Source organism: Doryrhamphus excisus, chromosome 20 (genome assembly GCF_030265055.1).
Source record: "Doryrhamphus excisus isolate RoL2022-K1 chromosome 20, RoL_Dexc_1.0, whole genome shotgun sequence".
Classification (NCBI taxonomy): Eukaryota; Metazoa; Chordata; class Actinopteri; order Syngnathiformes; family Syngnathidae; genus Doryrhamphus; species Doryrhamphus excisus.
In genome coordinates, this window is record NC_080485.1 from 11,576,174 (window position 1) to 11,590,379 (window position 14,206).

The 14,206-nt window shown below is 41.6% G+C and overlaps 2 protein-coding genes across 3 annotated transcripts; one reads left to right on the plus strand and one right to left on the minus strand.

The window, feature by feature from the left end:
* Positions 1 to 5,915: 5,915 nt before the first annotated feature.
* Positions 5,916 to 9,942, minus strand: fbxo5 (F-box protein 5). Its single transcript, XM_058058578.1, has 6 exons — positions 9,748 to 9,942; positions 8,450 to 9,045; positions 7,316 to 7,486; positions 7,133 to 7,223; positions 6,839 to 7,054; positions 5,916 to 6,525 (listed from the first exon to the last, which is right to left on the minus strand). The coding sequence occupies exons 2-6, from the start codon at positions 8,995 to 8,997 to the stop codon at positions 6,265 to 6,267; spliced, it is 1,287 nt and encodes a 428-aa protein (XP_057914561.1). The 5' UTR covers positions 8,998 to 9,045; positions 9,748 to 9,942; the 3' UTR covers positions 5,916 to 6,264.
* A 447-nt stretch (positions 9,943 to 10,389) lies between these two features.
* On the plus strand, positions 10,390 to 14,120 carry mtrf1l (mitochondrial translational release factor 1-like). Of its 2 annotated transcripts, none has more exons than XM_058059104.1 (8): positions 10,390 to 11,140; positions 11,226 to 11,305; positions 12,253 to 12,357; positions 12,463 to 12,541; positions 12,633 to 12,796; positions 12,924 to 13,041; positions 13,402 to 13,538; positions 13,703 to 14,120. In XM_058059104.1, the coding sequence occupies exons 1-8, from the start codon at positions 10,750 to 10,752 to the stop codon at positions 13,913 to 13,915; spliced, it is 1,287 nt and encodes a 428-aa protein (XP_057915087.1). In that variant the 5' UTR covers positions 10,390 to 10,749; the 3' UTR covers positions 13,916 to 14,120. The 2 variants fall into 2 exon arrangements, with proteins under 2 accessions (XP_057915087.1, XP_057915088.1); XM_058059105.1 differs by having other exon boundaries at positions 10,985 to 11,127.
* The last annotated feature ends 86 nt before the right edge of the window (positions 14,121 to 14,206 follow it).

The window sequence follows — 14,206 nt, forward strand, 5'->3', positions numbered from 1 at the left end:
AACTCGAAGAATACATTTTAGCAGACAAAAATGATAATAAAATATTAATATAAGGAAAATGTTGAAGTGTAATACTGTGAGGAAATATTGTTATCCATCTATTTTTTATGCCGCTTATCCTTACTAGGGTCGTGGGTATGCTGGAGCCTATCCCAGCCGTCTTCAGGCGGGGTACACCTTGGACTGGTGGCCAGCCAATCACAGGGCACATATAGGCAAACAACCATTCACACTCACATTCATACCTATGGACAATTTGGAGTCGCCAATTAACCTAGCATGTTTTTGGAATGTGGGAGGAAACCGGATTCCCTGGAGAAAACCCACACACACAAAACTCCACACAGAGATACCCAAGCAGAGAATTGAACCCAGGTCTTCCCTTGGCCTGAAAAATTAATATGAGATGGCTAAATTGTGAATATGTTTACAATTGAAGTTGCATGCAGGTCACAACAAAAGCTGTTTCTAATATCGTACTTCCTCTCATGTTGGCAAATGAGGTAATAATGTAAAGAACAACCACAGCTCCATATATATGAAAACATTTCAATTTAAATGTAAAGCAAGCATAACCAACTAATAATTATTCTGTGTGTGTGTGTGCTGTGACTCACTTTGTTTAAAAGTGTCACATGGAAGCGGATATTTGACTCATAAATGTCAACAAGGAATGTTCTGGAGGGCTAGGACGCTGACTTGACTTAATAATTGGGAGGCGAGGTGTCCCTCTTTAGTACGCACGACAGATTTTTGCTGACTCGGCAAAGCCATCTGCGTAGTTTGTGATGGTTTGCGTTGAAACGCAGGATGCAGTCACGCCATAGCAGGCAAGTTGTTGTAAGCTGCAATGACCTCAGGCTGCATTAGTGCATATTTGTATTGTTTCAATGAAGCCAACACCAAATGTGTTTGTGTTGTTGCCAGAATAGGAGATTATTCTGCAGATTATTATAAAAGTGCATGTTTAATTTCCTACATTAACATTTGAAACCATAATCCTGCATGCGTATGTTTGGATGTGCACATTTTCAATGGAGTCTGGTGTTCAATGCCATGAAAAACACAACACCCGCGTATATGATGTGTGAGTGAGTGAGTGAGTGTGTGTGTGTGTGTGTGTGTTTGTGTGTCCACTCTTCAGGACATATGTGATTACTGTCTGCTTTGTAGAGAGGCTTCACTCATTAACTCTCATCACTGATGATCTTAATGGACCAAACAGGGCAAAAATAGACAGACAGAGAGGGGGGCTTGAGCCTTTCAACACCAGGCTACTCTGTGTGTGTGTGTGTGTGTGTGTGTGTGTGTGTGTGTGTGTGTGTGTGTGTGTGTGATTGCACCGACAGTACAGCACATGCCTTTTTCTCCTAGTTTCATAAACACGCCTGCCATCTTTGACGTTTGGATGCGCTTTGTGATGACGAGTCAACACAATCACGTTGAGTTTGGAGGTTGCACTTCAGACCACGCAGTTGTACCTAATGAAGTGTCTAGCACACAGTACGATACACACTGTCCCTACTTACATATTAAGGGTCGCCCCCTTTTTTTTTTGCATGTTTGTAACACTTAAATGTCACACCTTAAATATTAAATATTATTAATACACACATTTAAATATTAGTCAATGACAAGACAAATGAAGGCAAAATGCAGTTTTTAAAAAGGAGAACAAAAATCCAAAGCTACATGGCTCTGTGTGAAAAAAACATAACTCGGATTAATTAAGATTTATAAGTCTGGAAAAGCTTATGAAGTCATTTCTAAAGCTTTGAGACTCCAGCAAACCACAGTGAGAGCCATTATCCACAAATTGCGAAAACATAGCAAAAACTGCGTTGAACCTTCCCAAGAGTGGCCGGCCGACCAAAATGACCGCACAGAGTGCAGCGACAACTCACCACAAGAGGTCACAAAAGACCCCACAATAACGTCCTGCAGGCCTCACTTGCCTCAGTTAAGGTCAGTGTTCATGACTCCATCATAGGAAAGACCACTGCTGAACAAAAAGAACAATAAGGACCATTCCAATTTTGCCAGAAAACATTTTGGTGATCCCAAAGATTTGCGGTCTGACAAGACAAAAGTTTTAATTTTTGGAAGGTGTGTGTCCCATTACACCTGGTGTAAAAGTAACCCCACATTTCAGAAAAAAGAATACCAAGAGTAAAATATGGTGGGGGTAGTGTGATGGCCTGGGTCTGTTTTGCAGCTTCAGGACCTGGAAGACTCGCCTAGAAAATGGAACCATGAATTATTATATAGGTTTGGATTTTTCCACACCACGATTTCTGCTCACCAAATCAGGCTTTGCTACATATCTTATGTTCAGGTTCATCAAGCAGGATGTTGCTGTTAAAATGTGAGTGTGATGTCAGCACTGTAGCTCACATAGCTATGCTAGTGTTGCCAGTGTTTGTGAATTTCTCATCTAAAAAGGTTTCTGTTTGAGTGTTGAGTGGAAGTTTGGGGCAATACTCATCATTAGTACACATTCTCACACACACACACACACACACACACACACAAGACTGAGTGTGTGTGTGTGTGTCAGTGCAGCAGGTGATCAATAACGCCGCCAGATAAATGATCCTGAGTCAGAGAGGGACTAAAAGGCCACAGTAGCAATTAATCAGCCGCCACCACTGTGATGTGGGTATCAGACACCATAGCAGGAAAAACGACGATATAGTTGAAATACAATTGTATTGTCATACCAAGGGTGTTCAAACTTATTACACAGAGGAACAAAAAGTGAAAAAAGACAAGAAATGAAGGAAGTGTGTGTGTGTGTGTGTGTGTGTGTGTGTGTGGTGGGGGTGGGGGGGACATTGATACATTTTGTGCATTAAAGATGCTAAAATGAGTCTAGTGTATCTCAGTGCATGCTAAGCTATCTGAACACAACATTGACATCTTAGTTTTGTTTGAAAAAAAAATGAGAGTAATATATAATAATGCATCTCATTAATAATGAATTCATTATTAATGAAAATGGTCCCCAGACTGCACTTTGGATGCACCTGTTATAGTTTGACATAAAAATTATTAAGCAATGCCAACGTTTTTATTTTCCACCCAGGCCACCACTGGGTAGGAAAAGCCTTTTATTGTTTCTACAGTTATTAAAATACTATAGGGAATCGTAAAATACATCTAAATGGTAGGAATTAATGGCTGGTAGGTAATTCAACAAAATCACATGAAAGCGAAACAAACGTGTGGGCTTCTGTCTGTGTTTTTTCTTGTTTTCGGCATGACTTCCGGTTTGACCTTTATTTTGTCATGCCCATATCCGGTGTTTGCCCTCCTATGACAACTTTACGTCATGTTTAACTCGGACGCTGCCAAAAAAATGTGTTGCTCTATTGTTTTTGAGTCCTTGCACTTTTTGGAGGGCAAAGCATATAAGTCTATATAATAAACGGAGGATGTTGCTACAGATGACGAGAAGACATTTTCAATCTCCACAGATGAGGCTGAGCAACAGCTTTGGGGCCCCCTGTTGGCTCTGGGGGCCGAGACAGTGGCTTAGTTCGCCTATAGCAGGAAACGTCCGTATTTACTATTACTATTACATGCAGAAAACAATTCGAAAGTGATGAAAGAAGGGATAAATAAACATTTAAGCTTACCTTTACCTTCAGTAAAGATGTGATGTGACTGAAAACTGGAAGGTGTTGCTACAAGTTGATCTCGCTGCCACTGCCAAGGTAAAAGTAACCTTAAACGTTTAATTATCCATTTCCTTCGTAATGTATATGCATTTAGTATTGTTTTTCGCATTAAACTATAATTGTAAAACTATAAGAACGTGTTTTGAGGGTCAACTGCTAATGACGTCATTCACGGGCGACAAAACTTCCGGGTTCGGTTGCCATTTTATAAGCTAGCTAATAGTATGCTAACAAGGAAAGGCATTTTGTGATAAAAAAATACATTAACAGCTGGACTTATTCATTGTGTATTAATCATGTTATACGACCTGTGTGGTAGTGTATTGTACGCTAACTGGAGGATACAGCAGACTGACACAAAATTGTGTGTAGATTTACAAACTGAGGTTTCCACTGTACTTTAAATCTATCCAGTCCACATCTGTAAAGGGTCCACATATCCCTTATGTATCTAAATCACTGACTTATTACATTCTCGTCTGTTTTAATTTCTTTGTCATTTCATATGTATTTATATGAATAGTTTTGCGTTTTTTCCTTTTATGTTGGTACCTGTAGTGTAATCTACTACCATATACAGTAGGTTCACTACTGTTTATTATCCTGGCTTTTGTTTCTATATATCACATGCAGACCTTAAATCACCTGCAAAGACACCACCGCCCTGAAAAAAGCTCTGCAAAAAAAATGTAAAAAAAGAGATGACACACGAATGAGGTGCGTCATCAGATTACAAGTGAAAAGAGGATGTGGAGACAAATGAGCAAAATGTCAAAATGTGAGTTAACCGTTCAACATGAGTGGTGCCATTCATGACTCATCCAAAATAAGCTGCACAGTAGAATAGTTAGTTACAGTTGACCTGCAACACTGAGGGATGTCTACACTATTGATTGAGTCATTTTATTTCTTACGTATCTGAAGAGCAAGGTGTTAATTCAACTTGAAACCATGCAACACAATACTACGATGGGGCATTAGGACCACTTTGCAGATTTTGAGAATAAAGTCGTAAATTTGTGAGCAAAAAGTCCTACATTTAGAAGAAAAAAAAAGGCATATATTTTTTTGAGAAAAAAATTGGAAATTTATGATTTAATTCTTGTACTTTTTTTTCTTGTAAATTTACAGGAATAAAAAAGAAAGCGGTAAATTTACGAAAAAAGGTGGGAAATTTGTAAGAATAAAGTCATCTATTAAAAAAAAAAGGTCGTAAATTTATGATTTTGTTCTCTTACATTTGAGAAAAAAAGTCATAATATGAGAAAAAGTTGTACATTTCCAGGAATAATGTCATATTTAGGAGGAAAAAAAGTCTGAAATTTATGAGAAAAAGTTAATAAAGTAATATATTTAGGACAAAAAGTTGTAAATTTACAAGAAAAAGTCATACATTTACGTGAATAAAGTGAACAGATTGACTATGGGAGTAAAGTACTATTACAAAAAGAATAGTATTGTATGATTATTCAAGAAAGTTGAAATATAAAAAAATGGGAGTGCTGATACCAACATGCTTTTCCACCAACCTTTGAAAGAACACTGATTGAGGGAAACACTGCCATCCAGTGGCAGAAACCTCAGTGTGACGCCTGCTTACTTATTGAACTGGAACTCTAACTTTGCCTAAAAAAAAACAATTATATTAAATGATTGTATTTTGTACAGTAAAGCACTTTGAGAGTGAAAAATGCTTAGATACACACTTACTAGCCTCTTCTCCAAGGTTTCATCCACTTTCAGGCCCTGAGGACATAGACAAGAACATGTTAACATCTGTGTAAATGGGTGCAGTACCAATCATAATATTCATATTTTAGGCTCATCTGCTCCAGCATGTTTATACGTATATCTGCACACATTCAACATTTCTGCAGAGTAATCAACAAAAGCCCCTTTAAAAATAGATTGTTATATGCCGAAAATTGTCAGACCGCATATAACAAAACCATGCACATTGGTATTTGCACAAATATAATCTAAAAGGCACTTAATGTGTTATATTATTGTTTTTGCACAACAGGATGACTAGCCTATAATAAGACATCAATGTAAATCTAGTTTGGTAACAACTTTTGTGCAAGGAGCCAAGATAAGAGTACATTTTGCATGATTTTAAATGCTAAAGGGCGCCAAATAAAAAAAAGTATCAACCCAACAGAGAGCCACAAGTCACGACAAGAGAAGTTTCATGAAACATCTATTAGGTTGGAATGTCAATACAAATACAGTGCATTTCAACATACAAAAGCACATTTATTTAAAACAAGCACAAGAGGAAAAACAGTGAAATATTTACAACCATGAATCAATTTAAAACATCATTAAAATATCCAATTTAAAGTACCAGTTATTTTTGGTTTTGCATCAAAGGAAACAGCTTATATTTTCCCCAAATAAGACCCAGTCGCCGGGCGATTGTCCAGTTTCAGAACAAGTGCTTCCATCCATTCATTCAGTCAAGTGTGTGTGTGTGTGTGTGTGTAACAGCACAGTTTTAAAATCACCCACACGTCCACACTGAACTTGTGTGGAAAACAAACCCCACTGTCCAAACGTGACCGCTTTAAATGCAAGTCAACCACTATAACCTCCTCACGTTCTTTTTGCTCTGAGCGCTCCCCGCAAGGATGGTGGTGCTTTTGGGGGAGGTGAAATGGGACCACGAGGTCGCCACCCGGCACGGGGCCGAACCGTGAAAGGCCTCCTGGCAGCAGGTGCAGAAGTCGAACTGACAGGTCCGTCGTGTGCAGGTGGCCCGCTGGATCTCGGCCGAGTGAGTTGCCGGTGAGCCGCATTGGCTGCAGCGCCGCAGAGACTGGTGCTGCTTCAGGCTACTGGCGGCCTAAAGCGTGGGCACGGAAACAAGTGATCAGTAAAAACAAAACCACCAGACTTCTCAAAACATGTCATGGCTGACATTTTTAAAATGCAATTTAGGTACACAAAACACAAAAGTGTTGAAAAATAAAAAACAAGACCATTTATCATAAAAAATAGAAATGAAGTGGGTTACACAATGACTTACTGTACATGTCAACCACATCTTAACTGATTCAGTTCAAATCAATTATGGTTATGTATATAAAAAAGGCAAAAACTTCAGAACACCACCAATTTGTCAACATTGTGGCATGATATTCCATATTTTCACCAACCTGCGTGAATTCCTTGAAGCGAGACCGCTGCGAGGTAGACTTGCCGCCCTTCTGTGCGGGAGCTGTCCGTCTGACGCCAGAGCTTGTAGACAAGGATGGTGATGCTGATGGAGGGTGCGCGGAGGCCACCTTCTGCACGCAGGACAGCACCACCCTGGACACGGCCATGTCTCTCGTCAGATCGCAATCCTTTAGCCTCTCAGAGCTGACCGACTCCTGAAAACAAGAACCGTATTAGTACCCGTGCACTGAACACAGAGATGCCCGACGCCGTTTAAGCGACACCGTCCTCACCTGAAGCCTCTGCTCTGTTTGCTCACACCTTCTCAGAGCGGCGCCGTCTTCACAAATGATCTTTCTCCATGTCCTGCTCACCTTCCTGCAGCTGGATTTCGAGGAAAAAACAAACAAACATGAATACAGTGACGCCAGGGGCAGACAGACAGTCTAGTGGGTCCCTGTTGAAATGCTAGATACCTGATGAGGTCTAGATCTCCAAGCAGGGCCAGGATTTTGGCGAGGATGCATCTCATGTTCTTGGACAGAAGAGATGAAAAGACATCCACGTACTCCAGACCCATTTGGCGCCCGATCACCTGATGCAGGAGGTGATCCTCGGCCACCTTGGAGATGATGCTCCAGTCGTACCTGAGTCCCACAAACAAAAGGCACAATTAATAATGACTAAGATGAATCCGGCTGAGGAATGGCGGAACATTTTATTTGAAGCTTCATCTTAAAACATTCATTCATTTTCTACCGCTTATCCTCACAAGGGCCGGGGGCGTGCTGGAGCCTATCCCAGCTGTCTTCGGGCGAGAGGCGGGGTACACCCTGGACTGGTCGCCAGCCAATCACAGGGCATCTTAAAACATTTGTAGACCAATTTCAACACATAATTGTTTAATGTCAAGTAAGGAAGATCTTATTTAATCCCACCCCTTTCCATATTACAGCTATTGGCGAAACCCCAGGACGAAGCCAAAGCACACCACTACCTCCACAGGCAAACCCAACTCCTGGTGCACCAGCACCCCCCCAAAAAAAGGAGCAGAGCGACAAAATCCAGAATATATGTGTCATCTCTGCTTGGGCAGATAAATCTCATGGTTCAGTTAGAGCTAGCATGCAAGTAGTATAATTGTTTGATTTTATAGAGCACTTTTTTGCAATATTTCATTCACTCCTCAATCACAGCCTGCTGGTGGTCATGTACATCTGTAGCCACAGCTGCCCAGAGGTGGACTGACAAAAATGTGGACATTCATACACCAGTGTGGGTAGTACCGGAGTGTCTTGCCCAGGGACACAACACTAGGGTGAGGTGTAAGGAGCCAGGATGACCTGCTCTACCTTCTGAGCCACTGTATTTACAAACCATACATAGTTTAATATTTCTGCTCATATGATGCATATCTGTGGGGGCTACCATTGGTTTATATATGTTCCCCCACTTTGCAAGTACATGCAAATCCACTGCATGGAATTCTGTTGCATCTTGACTAGTGGTTGCTCTGAAATTCCACACTTGTCTGGAATGCAGCTGCTCAACATGAAGACCAACAACCCCCCCCAAAAAGTTTTGCAACCGAGTGTGCAATAGATCCTCACCTCTTTGTCCTCTGATAACTCTTATGGAGCTCTTCACACACGGCCTGCTGGAACTTTATGATGGGCAGGTTGGAGTTCCCGCGGTGCTCGGACGGGGTGGATGACAAGGAGTAAGTCAGCCGCCTGCAGTGATTCACAGGTGTAGAAGCCGCCACCAGCGTCGCTGTGCTAAAACCTGTGCCCTCTTGACAGAGAGTTGATCGTTTTGGCGATGGAAGGACTTTCAGTGGTCTTGCTAGGCCGTGGTCGTAGTCTTCCTCAGTTTGACTGTTTTGCAAAGACAAGTAGCCACTGTCCTCCAGTGCTTCCTCCGAAGTCCTCTCATGCTCCTTGAAGGTCTGGTTTTCTTTGTCATGGATCACTCCCAAGGTGCTATTGTGGGATGCCAGCAACCCAGTGGAGACCTTCTCAGCTGGGGGACATAGTGGTTTGACAGGCAGGGGTTCTTTTGAAGGTGACTCTTTCACATGAAGACCAAAGGCCTTCTCTGGAGGGCATTTCTCCATGTTTCTCTTGGCCTTGGCTATGTCATACTGTGGGCACTTCATGTTGTCTGTCTTTTCAATGGAACACACTCACTTTGGTTAATTATATTCCTGTGAAAGGAGACAAACCACTGATGTTATTTCAAAGTTAACATGTTAACATGCTGCACAGGTACAGCGTTGTATAGCATAGCATAGCATAGCTGGTAGCATGCAAGCTAACGTGGCTATACTAAACAGGCAATATTTTATGCAACATAAGATGCAATGACAGGGTAGTTGTACTGTGTTTCTATTATCATATGTCCTGGATGTAGTCAGCGAGTGTTTTGTGGCATTTTAGTGAAGGAATACAGATTATTTCAACCAATGTAAATTTGGCGCCGAGCAAACTTCGCTCGACGTCTTGACAAACAGACTCTGTCGTTTACACACTAAAAAAATACCCTATAACGCCTGGATATAATATGTTATTAAAGCATAATTGGTCGTGTATAAAGGTAGTAGTAGTAGTAGTAGTAGTAGTAGTAGTAGTAGTGTATAAAGGTCAATGGATGTTACAAGGTGTCCAGCAAACAAGATGTCCGGGAAGTGTTGCTAGGTTGGAACAGCAGAGCAGAGACAAGACTTTATCGGTTTACGTAACACCACCATTGAAAATAACGGAATTACTCACAAAAAACTACGACAGCCTAGCGTTATTGGGGGTTATACAGATAAAACTACCAAATTTTACATTTTACAGCTCGATGGTCACAGCATACATTCGTAGTTGACAGCTCGGCGGCAAAGGACATAATTAAAGTGTCTCACCTGAATAATTCTTCTCATTTGTTCTTTACTTTTTGTGCTTCAGCTATCTCTCCGGCTGTGTAGATCAAAACTAACGGTAGAGCTCGGCAACTCTTCCTCTCATCGCCCTCTCGTTTTTTGAATTCGGCGCTGAGAAGGCGCAAAAGCTTTCCAAGAGAGGCGGGCGTTTCACCATTTAAATATTCAGCCAATCAGCGGTCGCCACAGAGGGCGAGAGCGGAAGTGTCGAGTGGGGAATGATGCGGCGCATGCGCAGCAGAAGGCGGGCATTTCCCCTTTTAAACATTCAGCCAATCGCATGCTACTGCACACACCGAAGCCGCAAGGCATTAGTTAAAATCAGTTTATCACAGTTTTGTCTGTTATTGTCAGTAAGGACATGAAACATTAACGGAAAAGTTATTAAAGCCTCAAGGGATTGTATTCATTACTGCTCTTTCACATTTTTATTGTATTTGCTTTAAGTTATAAGTTAAGTTTAAGTTATATTTTTATTTGTTGTTTGGTTGTTATTTCGTTATTTATTGATGTTACTTCATATTTACATTAAATTAAAAAACAAACAGAAAAAAACATTTTATGGCGCAAGCCGCTTTTTTTTACGCAAAGTGACAAAGAAATGTTGCTCACTGCGCATGCGTCTGTTATTCAAGATGTCTGCGCCCTATTGCAAGGTGGTGTTTACAGTTTCTAACGAGGCTTGCTAACTTTTGGAATAAATATGACGGGAAAATGCTTTAACGTCATAGTAACTATTTACAATAGCTTTTGATTATTTAACCATCGTTCGGTCTTCTTTTTTAGACTATTAATTAGCTTGTTCATCTATGTCGCTACTTATAAGGGCAACAATAAGACACATTTAAGTGTCTGCACGGCGTGGTGTTATACAGCTGCAAGTCTGTGAATTCTTTTGGTATGGAGTTACTTCTTCCCATGACAAAAATGCACAGAATCCTTAAGGTGCGGACAAAATAGGGGGTCTTCCAAACTAACATTGAGATGTTTCTCAAAAGAGCTATTAACCTCCTACCTAAAGGAAAGGAGTGTGCCTTTAGCTTACTTTTGTGTCGTTATACAAGTTCCATTAAAGATGCCAGGTTTTACAAGGACACCACAAGAACATTTCACACAGGAAGCCAGCTGACGGCGCCCAAGTTACTATCCTTGGATGAACTCTTCTCCAGGAGGTCCCTGCAAAACTACCTGAACAAGATGGACTCAGAGTACAGCCATTTTTTAAAAGCGGTCAACAGCAATGATGAGCAGTGCAGCGTGGACGAGCTGAAGGCCAAGAGGACCAAAGTGTCTCTGCTTGCTCCCCTCATCCAGGCCATCAGAGAGCTAGAAGTCAAACAGAAGGAGATGGCCGAGACCGAGGTGCTTCTGAAGGGTTAGGCAGGCTTTCTGTTAAGATACGCAGGAAGGAATGTTGGTTTCCATGCCAGTGTGTGATAATGTGCGGCTTTGTCCTGCAGATGAAGACCAAGCTCTGCGAGAACTGGCTGAGCAGGAGAGGGAAAGCTGTTTGCAAGACATGCAGGACCTGAGACAAAAGGTATGTTGGGCGGTGTGGAGGTGTAAAAACAGATCTCTGCTAAATGTAGTCTAATTTCAAGTACATGCTATGTTGATTGACATAGCATTACTTCATTAGTCCAGTGGAGGAAACGAAGGTCATGGGGTCAAAGGATGTGGTTTAAGATGAGATATTAAGGGCCTAATATAACATATTAAGAGACATTAACATATATAAGAGCCTTTATTAGTCCCACAAGGTGGATATTTCAGTTTCAAACCACTATAATCTGGATTGTGCCAAATCTGTAGCAAGGATTATTATATTAATCTAATGATTGAAATAAAGGTGGTGATTAAATTGATAGGTACAGCTGCTGTATTGTCAAACCACCTGTAATCCAGATCTGATCTGAATTGTGCATTTGGAAGCAGTATATACTGGTACAATACTGTTATATTGGGAAGCAATATAAATCCCATTGAAATGTTAATCATTGAGATGTCTATGTCAGATTTCATCACATCAAATTAGGCCGCATGGTGGACGAGTGGTTAGAATGCTGTCCACACAGACAAATGATCTGGGTTTGACTCTCCATTGGACATCTCAGTGTTCTCCCTGTGCATGCATGGGTTTTCTCTCTTCCTCCCACATTCCAAAAATGAATTGGAGACTCTAAATAGTGTCCATAGGTATGAATGTGGATGGGAGTGGTTGTTTGTTTGTTGTTTTTTTTTATATGTGCCTTGTCTATATTGGCTGTATCCCACCTCTCGCCCAAAAGACAGCTAGGATAGGCTCCAGAATGCCCCTGTGTCCCTTATCACGACAAGCGGCATAGAAATTGAAAAATTAAGTCAGAATTCGTCTTTGCTTTACTTATTCAGGATAGTAATCAATTAAAAGAGGCAACATTCAGATCCAGAAAATCCAGATCCAAGAGAACAAAATTGTCTAAATATTGTGTTGAATCCTAAATTCAGATTGTAGATCTTCTGATTCCGGAGGAGGAGGCCGATCTGAGTGACCTTGTGCTGGAAGTCACGGCAGGTGTTGGCGGACAGGAGGCCATGCTGTTTACTGCTGAGGTGAAAGTTGGGATTTTTGTTGGACTAATGGGTCATGAGGCTGATAAGGAAAGCAAAGAACAAAACATGGCATAAATAATACATGTTTTCCCTTTTTATTTGAAGGTTTTTAGCATGTACGAGGGCTTCTCTCAGCACAATGGCTGGTCCTTTGACGTCCTAGAGCACATGACCAGTGACCTCGGTCAGTAAATGGAGACAAACGGTGCTTGTCGTGTGAGTGGTGGATTCAAGAAAGCATTTAATATTGGTGCTTGTTGTTCACCTGTGCTCAGGAGGACTGCGCCATGCCTCGGTGAGCATCAGCGGCCCTCAAAGCTACAAGAGGATGAAGTTCGAAGGCGGGGTTCACCGCGTCCAGCGGGTCCCAAAGACGGAAAAACAGGGCCGTATGCACACCAGCACCATGACTGTGGCCGTGTTGCCGCAACCCACTGAGGTAGCCTGTCTGCTTTTTACAAGTGTCAAGGTTTATTAGGCTTTCATGTCCGGTTTCTCATACATCAAGCTGTTTTTTGGGGAAATAAGATGTTGTGTACATGTAAACTGTGTTGTGCTCCCTTCAGATCTCCTTCACGATAAACCAGAAGGACCTCAGAATCGAAACTAAGCGGGCGAGTGGCGCAGGAGGTCAACATGTTAACACCACAGACAGCGCTGTCAGAATAGTTCATCTTCCCACTGGTAACTTTTTGGGCTGGGGGCCACATACAGAGAAATTAAACAATGCTGGGGCTCCTTTGATATTATTTCCGTTTCTTCCCTTTTTAAGCTGTTGAAAATATTTCAGTAATTGTTAGCTTGATTTCCACTTCCCAATGTGGCTGTGATATTGCTTCATCACTTTTAATTTTGTGTATTGAATACTCCCTGAGGGCCAATGCAAATCAACCTATGCACCACAAATGGCCCTCGGGCCGCACTTTGATCACCCCTGCATTCCAACTTTAAAAGATTATATTGAGCCTGAATTGCAGCGCTACTTTTACTATCTAATGATCTAGTCTGCATGTATCCAAACTGTGGTGCTTGTGTGTTTCCAAGGTGTGGTCGCTGAGTGCCAGCAGGAGCGATCTCAGCTGAAGAACAAAGAGAAGGCCATGAAGGCTCTTAGAGCCAAACTCTTCAGCATGAAGCTGGAGGAGGAGACCAGCAAACGCTACAATCAACGTAAAGTTCAGGTGGGAAGCACAGAAAGGCATTGGTTCCTCCAATCCGCACAGAATGTACAGTACTACCCGTTTAAGATGTTTGCTGTGTGTTGGGAGAACTCAACCATGAATATCTGAATATTGTATGAAACACCAATATTAAGTATTAAAAAATATTGCCACTGCTTCTTTAGATCGGCACCAGAAGCAGATCAGAGAAGATCCGCACCTACAACTTTGCTCAAGATCGTATAACAGACCACCGCATCAGCATGACTCTCCATGACGTCAAGAATTTCTTGCTGGGAGAGGATCTGCTGGACGAGATGAACTCCTCCCTGCAGGAGTTCTCCAACCAGGAGGTACTCATGGAAGTGCTGGGAGAAAACGACAAGGAAGAACCATGAGTGTGGACCAAATATAAATGCTTGTATATCATATTTAAAGGCTCAATTCACCGATTTTAATACTACTCTTGGTTTTTGATAGTATCAATATTTGAATTGATCTGTCCATCTCACTGAGTAGTTCATTCATTCATTTTCGGGTCGCGAGGGTGCTGGAGCCTATCCCAGCTGTCTTTTTGGGCAAGAGGCGGGGGCCAGCCAATCACAGGGCACATATAGACAAACAACCATTCACACTCGCATTCATACCTATGGACAATTTGGAGTCGCCAATTAACCTAGCATGTTTTT